Source organism: Saccopteryx leptura, chromosome 6 (genome assembly GCF_036850995.1).
Source record: "Saccopteryx leptura isolate mSacLep1 chromosome 6, mSacLep1_pri_phased_curated, whole genome shotgun sequence".
In the NCBI taxonomy this organism is placed as follows: Eukaryota; Metazoa; Chordata; class Mammalia; order Chiroptera; family Emballonuridae; genus Saccopteryx; species Saccopteryx leptura.
In genome coordinates, this window is record NC_089508.1 from 84,196,995 (window position 1) to 84,215,539 (window position 18,545).

Genomic DNA, 18,545 nt, shown 5'->3' on the forward strand with positions numbered 1-18,545 from the left:
AGCTTCTGGGTATTTGATGATCAATAAAACATACAGATAAGATAGAACTCTTAAGGATGATAAGTAAACAAGCAATTATAATGTTTGATAAATGCTATGAAATTATTAGCAGAACACAGGAGAGGCATCGAATCCAACTTTGGAATTATAGGAGGGTTTCCCAAAGAGATGTCAGCCAAGAAGAATACTGGTGTTAGCCAAGTAGGAGTTTATATGACAAAGAAGGCAATTAACTTAGAATTCCATCACACAGTGATACACAAGGAAGAGAGACAAAGGGGAACTAATCTCTGCTGACTTCCAGGCACTGTAACAGTGGTTTACACGCATTATATAGCTGATCCTCACAACAATATGGTGGAGAAGGTACTATTAATTCCATCAATGTTAAGATGAAACTTCACTTTATTCTTTCCAGTCAGTAAACTTAAACCTTCTTTGAGGGAAATACAGAGGTATATCTAAAAAGTGTACTTGGTTTTCAATAAACTCAGCTGATGACTAGGTGACAGAATGTGCCTGAATGGGCATAACTGCAGTTGAGATTTCCACGTTCTTGATCTGTAGTTGTTGGGAACTGTTCATATCCTGTGCAGCTGCATGTGATTCTTTGCTATTTAGGATCACTCAATACTTTTATTCAAACTGACCCACTGAATCTCCAACCACTAAATAATGAGATGTCTGCAAAGGCCACAAGTTAGAGCCCATCTATGGAATCTGGGTTATTGTTGTAGAATTAGTATCTTTCTTTACCTGTCACCATCTGAATACGAAAATAAACTTAGTAATATAAGTCAAATTGTTAAAGAACTCACTTTATTGACTAGAGAAGTAGGATAAGAAGGCTTTTATTTTTGGTGTTGATTGTATAAGAAAATAGGCTGTTTATTACAATTTGTATATAGATATATATGCATATACATTTTTTTTTTTTTGTCAGAGAGAGGAACAGACAGGGACAGACAGATGGGAAGGGAGAAAGATGAGAAACATCAATTCTTCCTTGTGGTTCCTTAGTTGTTTATTGATTGATTTCTCGTATGTGCCTTGACTAGGGGGCTATAGCAGACCGAGTGGCCCTCACTCAAGCCAGCAACCTTGGGCTCAAAATGGTAAGCTTTGCTTAAACCCGATGAGCCCGCACTCAAGCTGGCGACTTCGGGGTCTCGAACCTGGGTCCTCTAAGTCCCAGTCCAATGCTCTATCCACTGCGTCACTGCCTGGTCAGGTTGCATATACATTTATATATACATATATAAGTACACATGCATTTTATTTTTTAGATTTTGATTTTATAGAGAGGGAGAGTGAGAAATATCATCTGATAGTTGCTTCACTTTAGTTCATTGGTTGCTTGTCGTATGTGCCTTGACTGGGCAAGCCCAGGATTTCAAACCAGAGACCTCAGCATTTCAGGTCAATGTTCTATTCACTGTGCCGCCACAGGTCAAGTTACATATGTATTTTTTTAAACTTTTTTTTTAAAAAAAATTGATTTCAGAGAAAGAGAAAGGGAGAGATAGACAGAAACACCGATCTGCTCCTGCATGTGCCCCGACGGGGGGGTCAAACTCACAACCTCTGCATTTTGGGACTATGTTCTAACCAACTGAGCTATCTGGCCAGGGCTATATGTGTTTTCTATAGAATTGTATACATAGCCGTATATAATTGGGGCTATATATATCTTATGGTGCTTCTCAGAGGCACTATTTCTTTCCTTAACTCTGTAGATGTAGAGTCTGGAGAGTTTTGAGGAGCTATTAAACCAAGGCTCATACCTGGGACGGGGCCTCCTTGCAGGAAAGGCAGCTTATAGTCTGCACTCAATATCTCCAACTGCAACTGCAAAATTTACAAGTTCTTTTGAGGTTAAGTAAGCCAGGGAAATTTCCGAAGCTTTGATTACCAAGGAATGAGGGGCACACTACTTATAGTAATTAGAAATAGCAAGATAAAATGTAAATAAAGCTCTTCTAAAGGCTTGTATTCAAACAAGCAAACTGATGTTTATTACAAATGTTTCATCCCCTTAGACAGGGGCACTATGCAGTGAAGTACAGCCAGGTGAGGAAGAGAGACGGCGGAGGCCTTGCAGACTGGGTGGTCCGGGAAGGTCCTGCCAAGGAGGGGAAATACGAGCAGGAACCTGAATGCAATGAGGAATTCACAAAGGGGAGACCCAAGTGAAGAAAATGGCAAGCAGAAGGATTGGCCAGAGCGAGGGTCGTGAAGTAGAAACAAGCAGTGTGTGTTCAAAGAACACCGAGAAAGCCTGTGTGGCCCAAGAAGTATGAGAGGGAGAGAATGCTAAGTGAGGGGGACAAGTAAGTTTGGAGAGTTTTAGGGGTAGAGAGGCAGGTCACGCAGAGCTTTCCCTGACTGTCACAGTAAATAGTTTGGATTTTATTTTAAAAGTGATGGGAAGCCACTGAAGAGTTTTGAGCAGGGAACTGTCACAAACTGATGTATATTTCTCATGAGTCACTCTGGTTACAGTATAAAAGCCTGAGCATAGGAGTGCAACGGTTGATGTAAGGAGACTGGTTTGGAAGGCACAGCAACAGCCCAAGAGGTGGTGACAGCCGCTGAGTTGATAGCGTGGTGATAAAGAGCAAACCTGAGATGTGGTGAAGATTGGGCAGGAAGAACCTGCTGATGGATTGGGGAGGAGACTTAGGTTTTTGGCTTAAGAGTTTGGGCAGAGTGTGGTGCCACCGGGTGTGCTTGGGAGGAGACAGGAGCGTACACAAGCCTGGGAAGGAAAGTCCATGGTTTCATTTTGAACATGTTAAGTATGGGATACCTGTCACATAGCCAAGAGAGGGCACCCCGTGCACAATTGGATTGACCAAAATAAAAAAATAAAAAATAAAATAAGAAAAAGAAAAGAAAAAAAACCCCCGTACTTTTGGAAAATATAGGGCTAAGGGTAAAAATTATGAGATACCAGCATTGCAATGATATATAAAGACACAGTCTGCGATGAGATCTCCACGGGTACATCAGGGGGTTAAATGCAGACTGAGAAGAGAAGAGGAATGAGCATGGAGCTCCAGAGCCCCCCAGCCTAGAGCTCGGCGGAGGAGGGAGAACTAGCGAAGGAGACTGAGTGTGCTGCTGGCAGGGCAGGGAGAGACCCCAAAGAGTATCTTCTGGAAGCCAAGAGAAGAAGATGTTTTAATAAAGAGGGATGGGTGATCAACTCTGTCTCAATTGCTGAAAGGCTAAGTATGAAAATCAATTTATATAAAGAGAAAACTCATATAGAAATATTAAACTAAAAATTAGGGGGTCTGTAGTTATTTGTGTGGGCAAAGGAGTTTATAAAAGGTCATGATTCTAAAAATACTAATCAGTTTTATTATAAAATCCATTGTTTAATCTAAAGATAGTGACAATTACATAACAATTTTTATGTCAACTAGAGGCTTACCACACTAGTAAAGCAATTAGTCCAAATGGCAACCAATAGTCTCCTTGAAAAGCTACCTACATTAGGAGGAATGATTTCTAACAACTCTGAAGAACTTTAGCAAGTGCTATGTGAGTCAAAATATGGAAGGAGTCAAATCCTGTACTTTCATAATGGTCTAAATGCTTCTATCAAAATGCCTCATCACTGGTGGGTTTGTATCAGTATTATAGCCAAAATTTTATATCCAAGTTAATGCCTCTATGTTCCATTCTGAACGTCAGCATTACTTCTATTTTTAGGTCTCTTTGCAGACATTTGGTAACAGTGGTGACTTCTGTGTGGAGTAGTCCTTCCTTGAATGATTTGGAATATTCCAAACAGAGGTTGTTTTTCTCTTATCATATATCACAACCTAAATAAATTATGTGTCCACATATATTCAAATAATGTGTTTAGGAAATGTAAACCAATAGTAATGTAAGTAAATCATCATTAGACTATAAAAGTAGCTTGCAACAAAATAATCTAAAATCCAGTCCAAAGAAAACTATTAAATTATCTATTGCTCAGCCCTACTCCAGCCATGTCAGTAATCTACAGGTCTATTATACAGGTGACTAGATTACTTAATCAGCCTCTGAAGTAGAGAGTACTAGGCATATCGTAGTCACTCAAAAATAGCTGAGTTGTTTTACAATAAAGATATGCTTATGGAATTTTTAAGTAAGCTCTGCTATTTGGGATTACCCATAAAAGACTTGACCAGTACCAAAGGGGGAAGGTAGCCTAAAGGCATAATGATTGAGTTTATCTGGTTTTGAAATCCTTTAGCAACTTAAATTTATACAATTTGATTTTCTTGTCATTGCTTTTCCAATACTATCAAAAATGATGCTTTCTTTACTATTTTAATACTCATCATAAAATTGCTAAAAATCAAAAATTCAATTTGCCACATTACAGCTAATTTGAATAATGGCTGAATAAAAGACAGGAAACGCTGAAGCAGCAATGATTTCTAAAACATTTTGCACTTTCCTCCTCCATCCCTGTAAAGTAAAGCTCGGATGCTACGCACAATTACACAAGAAAATCAAGAAAGCCATTACATTCAGCATTTTGTCATGATCATTGTTACCATGGCAAAAAGTGGGTTTAGTTTAGCACAGCTGCTGGGGGCAAAGTCCTCAGCCTTTTGTAAGGCTGAGAAACAATATAATGCCAAATTCTGTAGTCTGTCACTGTTTTCCTCCCCCAGGAGAGGACTACTGTCCCCAAGTGCTACTGTCTCATTCCTTAGTGATCTGGGCCACTGTCATCTTACTAATGCACTCTTCCTCTATGGAGGCCCGTAATTGGGGAACACAAATCATCTAGGAAGGGAGTTCCTTGGCCCACCTCTTATTCTAAGGAGGAAAAAGGTGGGATGTAAAAACTAGGGATTTCAGTAATATAAGAAGCCAAAGATTCAACAGTTATACTGTAAATGACAATAAAATTGTGTTGGAAATAGCACAGGTTAGCAAGTTAGACAGACAAATGCAGGCCTTTGATGACTAGTTGCATGGCACATTGTTTTCTCTCTGTCAGTTTAGTTATCTGTAAAGTGGGGATAAGAGTAGCTTCCTTGTGAGAACTAACGGAGATGACGTGCGGGCCCAGAAATATGGCATTAATAACATGGCAGTAATATGACCACCTCCTTCAACACCACGCTTTTCTCAATCACTGAGATCCCCATGCCCTTAGAACTGAGAAGTTGGCAGGTAAACTGTTTTCTACTGTTGGAAGTTAATTTGTCTTGATCTTTTATACAGGGGTGGGCAAAAAAAGGTTAATAACAATAAGTGATACAACAAATAAATTAATAATAATGCAAGAATAGAATGTTTTGCGTACTCACGTTGTAAACCTACTCTGGCCCACCCCTGCACTGTTAGCATCGTCTCCACAGAGAGCTGAGGGGAAAATACTTTGTAAGCTCTGAGAGTACACATACATTTCACATCCAAAGGAGGAAAGTCAGTGTCAATATCACAGTACGCACCACAACTTGCTATTATTCATATTCTCAGTGACACCAATATTGCCATGATAAAACAGAAAACGGCATACATTCTAATTTTGACATTATGCGAAGATTTTTAATTTTAAAAAATGAAGCAGCATTATGAAAACAGAGAAGTTTAAATGATCTGAAAGGACTACATTAATCAAGTCTCTGTATTTACTAGAAACAAAGGCTGGTAGCATTTTTACCAGCTAAACAAAATATTTTTTTCTAATGAGATTTCAACAGAGTATCGTTTATCTTAAGAGAAAAATAATGGGACCTTACCTATTCCAGTAGCTCCAGAACTGGTCATGCAGGTAGGCGTGGTGGCTACATTCATCACCAAATGAGGCTTTGCTTTCAATCCAGTGAATTATGTGCCCTTCTACAGCTGAGGGACAAAGCATTACTAATATGGAGCAAAGGAAAGGGAAGATGGAAAATTCTGAACTCCGTACAGGCCTCTCTGTGTTCACATTAATGAGCAGAGGCTCAGCCCTCCCCGTCTTCTATGGACGTAATTATAAAAACAACACATCATACATGGTCGTTATAAGAAACACTTATGCTACAATCACATCCCTTTTATTTTCCTCCTCATTTTCAAAAGTCCCTCTCCTATTCTGACACTGTATGAGTTGACAAGTGATGTGAAAGCTAACAAAATTGAGGCTGGCTTTGCAACAGAACTATATTTTAAAAATGTAATAGTTGAGAAATGACTTCAAAATAGTGACCAAAACATTTTCAGAAGACATGTTTGTTTTTCAGATATGCATAAAAGATTTTAAGGGATCAATTTCATCTGAACCTATTATTTGCTATTTTAAAATAATCTTTTCCAATGATTTCATCCATTTAGATATAATACTATAAATCTAATCTACTTTGGTAACACTTCGTAGTATCAAAATATTTTTTTAAACCTATGGAAAAAACACATTCCTTTTCTCTATAAACAGATACATAACAGAGTTTAAGAACTTACCAACTGGTACTTGTAAAATAAAGTCGGGTGTTTTGTCATAACCCTTTGCACGGAGCTGATCTTCATCTACAGGAAGAACAAACAATATTACTTATAATAGTATTCCATTGACGAGACAGCAGTATAAATTGCTTTTCATTTTAAAAAAATGTAAAAAGATTACTAATGTAGTTATTTTTCTGATGTATGCAATGCCGTGTCAAAATAAATGAACTTTCTTAACAAATCTGAAACATAGGTATAAGAATATCTCTTTATCCTTTCTGCATTTTTTTTTTGAACAGGGACAGAGAGAGTCAGAGAGAGGGACAGACAGACAGAAAGGGAGAGAGATGAGAAGCATCAATTCTTTGTTGCGACACCTCAGTTGTTTATTGATTGCTTTCTCATATGTGCCTTGATGGGGGGAGGGCTACAGCAGACCGAGTGACACCCTGCTCAAGCCAGCAACCTTAGGCTCAAGCCAGTGACCATAGGGTCATGTCTATGATACCACGCTCAAGCCAGCAACCCCAAGCTCAAGCTGGCAACCTTGCGGTTTCAAACCCGAGTTGTCCGTGACCCAGTCTGATGCTCTGTCCACTGCACCACCACCTGGTCAGGACCTTCTGTATTTTTATGCTTTTATTATAAATTTTACTAATGCAAACTGTCATATGCTATCTTTTTTATAACTGAAAATATTAAAAATAATGAAATACACATACTGATTAAAAGAAAAAGCTTCCTATATCATGAATATCTGCCAATATTGTCAATTTACAGTATAGTGCATACACAGAGGCCTTTACAGTTAATAAACAAACACTTCATTAAACCAATTAAGAAAGTTTAGTTTCCGTTAGTGAAATTATTTCTACGCACAAGAACACAACAGGGACAAAGACAATGAGATCACCACAGAGAATTATTTATCCTGCTTAAATCTTTTGGTATACTATTGTTCTGGCGTTTACCACAGTTTTACAACTAACAATATGTAATTCTGAAACGCACACAGACTTTGAGGGTTTTTTTTTCTACATCTGTTTGATTTCTTGATCCCATGTAAATATCAATGATCCATTTAGAAAGAAAAGAGATGGGAATACAGAGAGCTTTACAAAGTTGGAAAACACTGGCTAGGTTCTTGTTAAAAAAAAAATTCCTCTGGTATTTTCTAAATGCTGTCCTTGACTTCTAATGACATTACAATGTGATTTCTGAAATGAGGTGTTCTCCATTAGATTTTGGAGTGACCTGGTCATTCAATTCCAGACATGGCTTTCTGTCTTCACCCAACCTCAACTAATGGCCCAACCAAGTAACAAGGAAGGCTGTGTGGTCTCTTAACACCTACTGGGCTGTTGACATTGTCATGCATCCCATTCGCCTTCCTGCATCACCTTTGATTAAAATTAATGGCCCATTCCCAGTGTTGGGTAGCTTATTTCCAATCCATTTGTCAGCCCAAGACAATGGTTTCATGGCCAATGTTCAGAAACTGTTTGAGAACACACTTGTGTACATCTTGAAAGGTCAGCATTTTAAAGGTAAATAACCTTTTAATGACAAGATATATTTAAACTGGAGATTTAGGTTAAATTTTACTAAAAGTTGATACCCTTCAACTATCCAAATTATGAAAGACTGATGCCAGAATTCAGAACAATGCCCCATCTTTGAACTGTAAAAAACTTTAAGCTAACCATTGAGATAAGAAAATAACAAACAAGACTAGAAAAATTTCTATCCCTTAAATGCATTCTTACCACGAGAATGTTTAATGGAAAAGGCATTTATTATTATCAACTCAGGTGTCTTGAGCTTATGTTTCAGGTAGCTGATAAACAGTTTTAAAAGCTGGGTTGACATTAAAAAAGAGAGATTAATATTTTATTATAACTATCCTAGCTTGATCAACCTTTGAAGGTGTTAAAACATATTTCAGAAAGAAAAGTGATTATGTTTCTGATAGCAACTCAAAACAAAATTTTAAAGGTCACCAAGTAATCCAAAGATATACACTAATATCCCTTTAAAAACGCAGACACTGTACTCCTGTTCACTGCAGCAAAGTTACTAACACAATACCTACAATGTAAATTTCATGACTTACTTAATGTGAAAGAAAAAACCCAACCCTCAAACCTGAACATAAAGTATCAGGTGAGGTTAGGGAATCTTTCCATCTTTCTGTGGGGAACTGAGTATAACTTTCCCCCCATCATGACCCCACTTTCTTCCCTCTTAGTACAAAGTTGATCCAATACTAATTTTACCTAAAGGAGAGGTTCTAAAAGTCTGTGTTACCACTAGTGATATTAGACTTTACACATATAAAGAGGTTATTCCATATATCTGATTACCATATTATATATTGGCTACCTTCTTTATTGCTATAATCCCACTGCTTTGTCCAATCTATTTCAACCTTCACATTGTTTATCCTAGAATTTCTAAGGAGGGCACAACCTGGCAAAGTTCAGAGGAAATGGGATTCTAATACAGGAGGCAGCATTTATGAGCAAGCAGCCTTGCTCACCTGGTCTAGGCTCCAGGGAAGTTTCTATCCCTGATCCCACAAGGAGATTTTTAAGGTCAGCCTCAACCACTTGGTCTGATTTCCTGATCCCCAGACCTTGAAAGATTCCTTACCATTAGGATCATCATCCAGACCATTGAGTATGGATTTAAAATTTGATCCACCACCCGGTGGTTCAGATTCCAACACTAAGATCTAGAGGTTACGACTCAGTCATCAGCCCACACTTTTCCCTCAGCCTCATTCTCTGTCCATGCCCCTGTCTTGCTACACTGGAGCTGTATCCCACACACTGGGTTTAAAGTCTCTACTTTGAGCATAGAAATGATTCCTTCCCATTTTTTTATAAACCTTATCCAATGCCCCAATCTCACCACCAACATGTTTTGCAGATATTTAATGCTCAAAATCGACAACAGAATAAAATATAAGTACATTATAAAGAAATGTCTTCTATAAAGCCTATCTAGATTGACTTAGTAATTTTCTAATTTAACTTCCCATGAATCAACAAGGCAGAGACATCAAATCTGGCCCAGAGTTCAAGGTTTTATTTGATAACTTGCTGATGGATTTCCTCCTTGGTCCCAGCTGTCTGTGGGGGTTCATCTTGATCATAAAGAAACTTCATCCCTTTCCTTCATACTCATTGGAAGTTTCCCTATTTTTATCTTTGATCAGTTGTATTTATTTAAATAACATTGGATTTATCCATTCCTTAGAATTGGGCAGAATTCCTCACATATAGCAATTTGGGGCTGGTGCTACTGTGATGGGCAGCTCTTGGTTACTTCTCTGATTGCTTTTATGGCTACTGATCTATTTAGATTTTTATCTTTTTACAGTCAATTTTGCAATTTATATTCTCCTTTACACTCATCCATTTCATCTAAGTTCTTAGAGCTCTTTGCACATATTTCAGCCCGGTGGTTACTTAGGATTCTTTGAACTTTTCAAGTGGAAAACTGGATGTTTGAGTAATATGCTGTTTTCTTCAAGAAAAAATAATCAAGATTAAAAAAAAAGATAAGAATAATATTAGTTAGAAGAAAAGAGGGAGAGTAATGGTAATATGTTTAGCACTTTTAGTATAACTTACAAAAATGGTGGGAGATCATTATGAAATCATCTCCAAATCCTGTATGCCTGTCTTACTCAGTGAATACAGCAAATAGAAGTTAAGCTTTTTCTGGTTTAAGGTGTATATTAAAAACATCCAATATATTTCATAACTATTGAGCTTGTTAATGTCACAGTTCAAGCACTCATTACCAAAATTAATATAAGAATATTCCCACTTAAAAGCAGCCTTCAGAGCCACAAAATGTAGGGATTTTAGTTAATTTGAACCTCATGAAACACAGTATTTATGAGCTTGTAAAGATTTATAGATTACTAGTCCAATACTCCAATCTACACATGGTAAAGGTGACTTAGAGAAGTTAAGTGACTCAAGACCTATACCTCTAAAACAGTTAAAGATATGGGCAAAGGTCCAAAAACCACCAAATTCTGGTTTGTCTCAATAGACCAAATACCATTCGCAGTTATGACAAATATTGAAATTACATCATGTGTAATATTTACAAAGTGAGGAAAAGATTCTTATTTTTCTCCCAGATCTTGAAACACAGAGGAGGTTATGACCATTTGATATTATTATTTAGATGATACTTGCCTGAAGAGAAAAAAAATGACATAATCTCTCTCTCTCTCTCTCTCTCTCTAAGTGAGAGGAGGGAAGATAGTGAGACAGACTCCTACATGCGCCCTGACTAGGATCCACTTAACAAGCTCATCTGGGACTAGTGCTGGAATCAACTGAGCTATTTTTAGCACCTGAGGCTGACCAGCTTGAGCCCAAGGTAGCTGGCTTGAGCAAGGGGTCACTCATTCTGCTAAAACTCCCCTCCCCCCCATCAAGGCACATATGAGAAAGCAATCAATGAACAACTAAGGTGCTGCAATGAAGAATTGATGCTTCTCATCTCTCTCCCTTCCTGTCTGTCTGTCCCTATCCGTCCCTCTCTCTGTCTCTGTCACACACACACACACACACACACACACACACACACACATTTTCAAGACAACCTAGGTCTTCCCTTAGTTTTTGGTTATCAGCCCTGCCTTTAGAGGACATTTAAGAAAAGAAATTACATGTACTTAAAGAACACTGTGAAAGCTTAATTTCCCTGGCCTTTTAATTACCCTCTCCTCTAAGTACTCAAAATATCCAAAGCAATTAAGTGCTAATTACACAATTCCTATTTTTAAAAATAAAGGCTGATCATGAGTCAGAGAACAAAACAAATCTGAAACTAGACTTGTAGAAGGGCAAGACGATTATCAAGAAAAAGTCTGAAGTTTTCTTTTGTTATTTTTATTATAAGATTTTAAATTTAAGAAATAGTTAATCCCAGAGAAATTACGTAAAATTTCAGTTCACAATATTTGAAAACAAAACGTAACATTCTGGCATGGCATTTTATCTATGAATTTGTCTACATGCTAGGTTAAAATACATCGTATGATTAAAAAGAATCTTTTTAACACCTATTATATTTTTGCTCAATTGGGGAAGGACAAAAAGGATATACATCAATACTATAGTATATCTTTTCTATTCTAGTTTTCTTTCTGTGCGTTCCCCCTCAAGAAAAAACACTGTCTCATTCATTACTTGGTACTATAACCTTTGACTCTCATATGTTTATATTCTCTAATGGCAAGTTTCACAGCCTTTTCTACTGAATTTAAAAAGTTTGCAGAGTTTCAGTAAAAATTGTGACTATGATATGCAAACCATGTGCAAAGGTACACAGACTAGATATGCTTTTAATCAGGAGAACAATGACATAGATAAATGAAATCGTTAGAGAACCCCAAATTTCATTATAGCCATTAGTTTCAACCTCTGCCGCCAAAGGCTCTTATCAAAGCCACTAATAAGGTACACAACTGACTGCACTGACCTTGTCCTTTGCTTATGTCTTTAGGGGACAATACTAGTGAAAACTGAAGTGCCCTAAAGATAGGAAACAAATGGAAGGTCATAAAGCTGGGACACAGCAAAGTAAGGCTGGGTGGGCTGGTCCCTGGCGACTGGTGGCTATAAAGAGAGAGCACAGGAATATCAACAACAAAAGTAAAACTTGTCCATAGTTTATACCACATCACTCTCGGTTCCTCTGGTTTAATACCATACAAGAAGGGATAAACCAGAAAGATAAAAAGAATACAGGGCAAGTTGTTGGAAGGGCACTAGCTGTCATGCAAAGCCTGGGGCCAATTTCCTCTAACCAAAACAAGGGAGCTGTTTGGTCACTAGAACCCTGTGCAACTCCAACATTCTGAGGAAGGGCTGAATGTTAGCCTTTGTCGTCCCAGTTCTTTTAGCTGTAGTCACTGACTGCAGACCCTTTTGCAGGGCAGCTCCATCTGTCCTAAAAACCAGTCTCAATGAAGGGAGGAGCATTTGTAGTTCCAAGACATACAAAGAATATCCTACAGACACACACACACTAAGAGAGAGAGAAAGAAAGAGAGAAAGAAAGAAAGAAAGAGAGAGAGAGAGAGAGAGAGAGAGAGAGAGAGAACCAAGGAGCCAATCTAACAAAGCAATTGATTTGGTTATAGGGAGAAAAGCTTAAACCTGTAGCTAGTTTTCTGAGGGGTGAGTGAGAAGTTTGATTTTTCTCTCCTGTACCACATCTTTTCTGACACTGCCATTCCATTCATACAATGTGATTTTTTGGATGGCCAATATATGACCCTCAAGCACTGGCCACAAAGGTGACACAACCCAGACTAGCTGATCAGAGCCCTTTTGAAGATTAGTAATGGGAAAACAGAGAAGCACCATCTTTTCTCTGGGATTACCAATTCTAAGAAGAAAAATTGCAACTTCCAGGGATCACCTTCATTGTCTGTGAATGGTAGTCAACACTGAAAAATGCAGAACAGGAAGAGGAGTAAAGAGGAGGAATTCATGACATTGTTTTGTCTTCTGGATTCCAGATGCACCAGAGGCAAAATTCTTCATTTTGCATTTCCCAGGTATATCGCGGAGTCAGTAAGTTTTCCTTTTTTATGTGGCTAGCCTGGTGTGATTAGATTTCTGTCACAACCAAAATGGTCCCAATATATCATAAGTAGCCAGGAAAGCAGAAGATCAGCAGACATGAGTTTTCTAGCCAGAGCAGCAGTGAGAGAAGGGCTGTATAGACCTAGAGCAGGAAGGCTCCCATAATAAGTGGACAACAGCCCTGGCTGGTGGCTCAGTTGTAGAGCGTCAGCCCAGTGTATGAACGTTCCAGGTTCGATTCCCAGTTAGGGCACACAAGAAGTGATCATCTGCTTCTGCGCCCTCTTTTCTACTCCTCTCTCTCCTTTTTCCCCTCCCGTAGCGAGTGGCCTGATTGGTTTGAGCATGGCTCTGAGTGCTGAGGATAGCTCCAATGAAACGATGGAGTGCATCAGCCTCAGGTGCTAAAAATAGTTTGGTTGATTTAAGCATCGGCCCCAGATGGGTTTGCCAGGTGGATCCTGGTTGGGGTGCATGCAGGAGTCTGTCTCACTATCTCCCCTCCTCTCACCTAAAAAATAAATAAATACATAAATAAATAAGTAATAAGCGGACAGGGTAACTGTCCTTAAAATTCTAGAAAGCAGGTTGCAATCCAGCATGTCTACAGATCTTTCTTAGTTCCAGGAAGGAGCACCCATATGCAAATTTAATAAGTGGAGTAAGTAAAAGATGGTCCCTCACATGGCAATGTCTTCAGTAAGGGAAGAACAGGACCTAAATTTCCCACATCCCAACCCCAGTATCACGTTCCTGTTACTCTGAAAACTGAATCTGATTTTTACCCTTCAGATAGATTGGAATGTACATGGTTGATGCCTTGTGAAATACCCAACCATCACAGTTCCCTTTAACCTATATATTTTATTCCTAGTCTCTTACTTTCTACTGCTAACATCTGCATGTAAACACAGAATTTAGTATTCTCAACCTCATCTGTTTCTGCTGCCTGCTCTTCACCTGAAGTCATAAGCCTCTGTTTGTCACATTATAATCACTTCCCCAGCAGAGCACTGTTGCTTCAGGAGGTGAATAAAGCAGCAGGAGCAGATGAACTCTTAGTAACAAAGATGCTAATCTCTTCCGGTACAGGACATCCTTCACTAAGCCTTTTTGGCTTTACAGAGTATACCCTCTTGGAGTTCCGCAGAGTAATACACGAATGCTGGAAAAGCCTCCATGTAAAATCTGCTGGTTTGTCATAAGGCAAAACAGAACACGGGAGGGTAAGACAAGGATAAAACAAATGCCTCTCAGGTGTCACTCAAAATCATTGTTAGCTTTTACTAACAGGGCAACATTCATTGCAAAGAAGAAAATGTTTCTGGAGCCATCCTTATTAAGCCAAACTTAACAGACAGTGGCTGAGGCAGTCACTAATGAAAGTCCTTCTGACCTGGAGATATGCCAACCCATAGAGGAGGAATGGTTTATCTGCAGTCTCTGGTATAAGTTGTTTCATATCTTCCCTACTGGAGCAAACAGATTTGGCATCTTCTCACTGTCACGAGTTACCTTTCCTCTTTTGTCTAAAGCTTTTCCCTAATATCCCCAAAGGCGGGGGGGCAGAGTAAAAGGGAGAGGATATAACAAAACATGGTCTCCCTAATCATTTCAGAGATACAAATGGAAACATCTTCACCACTAGATAAAATACATTTTCTAATTCACTAATACTAAAAATGGAACAAACACTTAGCAGAGGGTATAAGGATAATCACAATGCTCATTGTTCAACCTACAGTTTAAGAAGGGTTCTCTAGCCCTGACCGGCTGGCTCAGCAGTAGACCGCTGGCTTGGCATGTGGAAGTCCCGGGTTCAATTCCTGGTCAGGGCACACAGGAGAAGCAACCATCTGCTTCTGCCCCCACCCCACCTCTTGCACTCCTGCAGCCATGGCTTAAATGAGCAAGTTGGCCCTAAGCACTGAGGATGGCTCCATGGCTTTGCCTCAGGTGCTAAAATAGCTCAGTTGGTGAGCAACAGAGCAGTAGCCCAGATGGGCAGAACATCAGCCCTAGACAGGGGTTGCTGGGTGGATTCCAGTTGAGAGGCATGTGGGAGTCCACCTCTCCACCTCCCTGCCTCTCACTTGATTTAAAAAAAAAAAGGAAGGTTCTCTCTGCATCTGAGCCTAGGAGTGGGCAGCAGGTACTTCACATCTGAGATTTTAAATGCTAATGAATAAATTTCAATCCTAAATTAATTATCCTTGGAAAGAAAGGGTATGTACTTAAACTTACCTAAAATTTTCCTGAAAAGGCTCCAAGTTTGATTCAATTTTTTTTTCATCCCTAATGGTACCATTCCACTCAAGAACTAGAGAACAGTGGTTAGCTTAGTGGAAGACGGTAAAGCTAATATGCTCCATTAAGCCATCCTAAAAGTACATGGTGGCAGGAAGGTTCTGGTGAGAGAGAGGTGAATAAGGAAAATTCTGGCACCACTTCAGGAAAAGTAGCTTATGAGCCAGCAGCACTTCCTACATATATCAAGGGCAGTTACTAAACTTTAGTATAAGCTATACCTTTCTTTCAAAAGTTTAATAAAAACATAACAATAGCCTTGAATGTATTTATTTTCATTATGAAGACAATCCAGTGAGCACCTCCTACGATGCACTAGAGATGGAATTGCATTCTTATTGGGACAAACATGGCAAGGCTGTGAACATCCAGAGGGCATGGTGTGCTTATCATCATCTTCATGCTAGCTAGTGTAATTCCTGGCATGTGACAACACACTGAACAAAAGTTAGTTGCAAAGAACGAATAAATAATGACTAGAAGAATTACAAGAGCTTTAAGAAATTTCTAGAAGTTGTTTGTATTCATTTGTTTGTAGTTTGTCTCCCTACTATATCATAACTGCACAAATGCAAAGATTTCATGTGGCTTATGTCTAATGCCTAAAATAGTACCTGACTCTGTATCATTTTTTTTAGAATAAATGAATGACTATATGAAACAATATATATTTTTAGTTGGAGAAACTAAAGTCATTTATGCAACTTTGACTTCTCTTAATACAATATACTGATTTGTAGATGTACAAAATGTATAAATTTACAAGATAGGATAAATCCATATGAGTATACCCAAAATGCCAAAGGTTAAGTACTCTGCTTTATTTTTTTTCAGTAGAGCCTAGTTGAATCTAGTATCATAAAAACTGCTCAGTACATTTCAAAAATGTTGTAATTGCTAAGAAGGGTAGTATATAAACAGTATGAATCCTTGCCTTTTGAAAGAGGTACAGATTAGAAACCCAGAGTAGAAGGGAGGGTAAGAGGAAAAAAGGAAGAAAGATTTTCTTTTTATTTATAAAAGAAACAACATGTTTTTAATGTCTCTGCAACAAAATTCAAGGTGTACACATGTAAACAAAGAAAACATAAGGTCAGATTAATAGTCCATTTATATACCAGTATTTTCCCATAGTTGAATTTAAAACAATGATCTATCAAAATTTACCTGACATAGTACTATAGATCTAATTAATCATTGTGAAGGGGTATTTACAAAGTAAAAAAAAAACAACCCATAAAAATATTTCATTCAAAAAAAAAAAAGTTTCATTCAAGGCTTTGAATTTTGATGTTTTAACCATAAGTAAACATTAATTAAACATAAAGTAAACATTATTAATTCAGGACTACATTTAAATGCTTAAAATGCAGAGACTCAATTAACAATGTCTTTGTATGAGGATAAAGAAATGCTTCAAAATAGAACTGAGGTTTGATGGAGTCAGCTAAATATCCTATAACTCATTTAATTTTAAAGATCAGTTAAGTATCATCTTTGGGTATGCTTCAATAAAATAATTACCTCTAGATCCTAGAGCACAGAGGAATGATGAGACCATCAATTTTAAGTCCCCTCTCTGAACGTGTGAGTGGTAATGACACCCTGGCTATGTTTCTGCATTGCCTTTGTCAGTCATGGTCAGTCTAACACACTCAGTGTTAAGAATCAAGGGAGTTGAAAACCTGGGACTAAGTTTAGACCATGTTTAAACCCTTGGCCTTCCATCCTCAGGAAGGGAACAGAGAAAACCTAGGCTATGAGAAGAAATGGTGCCGAGGGCCTGACTACACATAAGCAGACGGGCTGCAAGAGTAACACCACGCAGTCCCGAAAATATGACTGCTTACTTGGTGGTTTAAAACAATAAAATAGATCTGGCCATGCTAGACTGGCCGCTATCTGAGTGATCAATGTGATCAGCTATATCATAATGCTACGAGATTCCATAGTTCTAAAAACATATCCCATGTTACATTGTGAGTCACCTATTACAACTGGTTTTGATCCATTATACATTCTATTTTTGATTAAATTGTAAAATGCAATTTCTATCTAATTTACCCTCTTTCCATAGACTGAATATTTCAATTGTCTTTCTATGTGAAAAAAGTGCTGCTTTTTACATACTGAAATTTAATTCAGTAATTTGAGGCCCTCTTCTTAATTTATCAACTTTCTTTAACCCTAGCTAGAGAATATTTATATCTCCCACCTGCAAGTTATGAACAATCTTATAACACATTCAACTCCATTCTTCAGTTCATCAATAAAAATATTGAATACTAAGACTTAAAACAGATTTCTTGCTGGATAGTCTTCAATATCCCTTTCTGACTTGATGTACAATCATTTGACGTAGCTTAGCCAATTCTCTGTCAATTTTCAAACAAAAATTATGTAATCCAATATTCTTTAATTTTTTTAACCTAAAAACCACACTAGGTAGACTATGAAATATCTACATAAAACAGATATGTATCTACAATAATACAATTAGTATAGAATTTTACAAATTACCATATTGAAAATGGAAAAGAGGAATTAATTCATCATAGAGTGCTTTATGGTTTCTGTGATCAGTTATATGTATATGTCCTTTGAGGCTTAATTGATAATGCTTCAGAGACATTGAAAGAAGAAAGTCTGTAATAAGATTCCACATTGGTGGCCCTAGCTAGTTGGCTCAATGGTAGAACATCCGCCCAATGTGTGGATGTGCGAGGTTTTATTACTGGTCAGGGCACACGAAAGAAGTGACCATCTACTTCTCCATCCTTCTCCCTCCCCCCCTTTTCTTTGTTTCCCACAGCCATGGCTTCATTGGTTTGAGCGAGTTGGCCCCAGTCACTGAGAATGGCTCAGCTGCCTAAAAGAGCTTGGTTGCTGAACAATGGGTCCAGCTGGGCAGAGCATCCCCCTATAGGATGCTTGCTGGGTGGATGCTAGTTGGGGTGCATAGAAGAATCAGTCTGTCTCCCCTCCTCTCACTTAAAAAAAAGATTTCACATTGGCACACAAACATGCATATATGTGAGATTTTCAAAAATCATACTAAATCTATGATAACAACTAATGTTTGACAAAAGCTTAATATTTGGTTTTCAAGAGTCCTACCCAGTTCCACACACAAGACAAAGATACCTAACATGAATTTTTCTAACCATT

The 18,545-nt window shown here is 38.1% G+C and overlaps 1 protein-coding gene across 5 annotated transcripts in view; it reads right to left on the reverse strand.

Moving 5' to 3' along the window:
* The window catches only part of CDIN1 (CDAN1 interacting nuclease 1), a 237,956-nt gene that overhangs the window by 106,475 nt on the left and 112,936 nt on the right, over positions 1 to 18,545 (reverse strand). For all 5 annotated transcript variants that reach the window (XM_066343437.1, XM_066343434.1, XM_066343435.1 and 2 more), the window contains 2 exons: positions 6,463 to 6,528; positions 5,760 to 5,865 (listed from right to left, as the gene is read on the reverse strand). In XM_066343437.1, the coding sequence (XP_066199534.1) occupies positions 5,760 to 5,865; positions 6,463 to 6,528 (172 nt within the window). The remainder of the gene's footprint in view (positions 1 to 5,759; positions 5,866 to 6,462; positions 6,529 to 18,545) is intronic.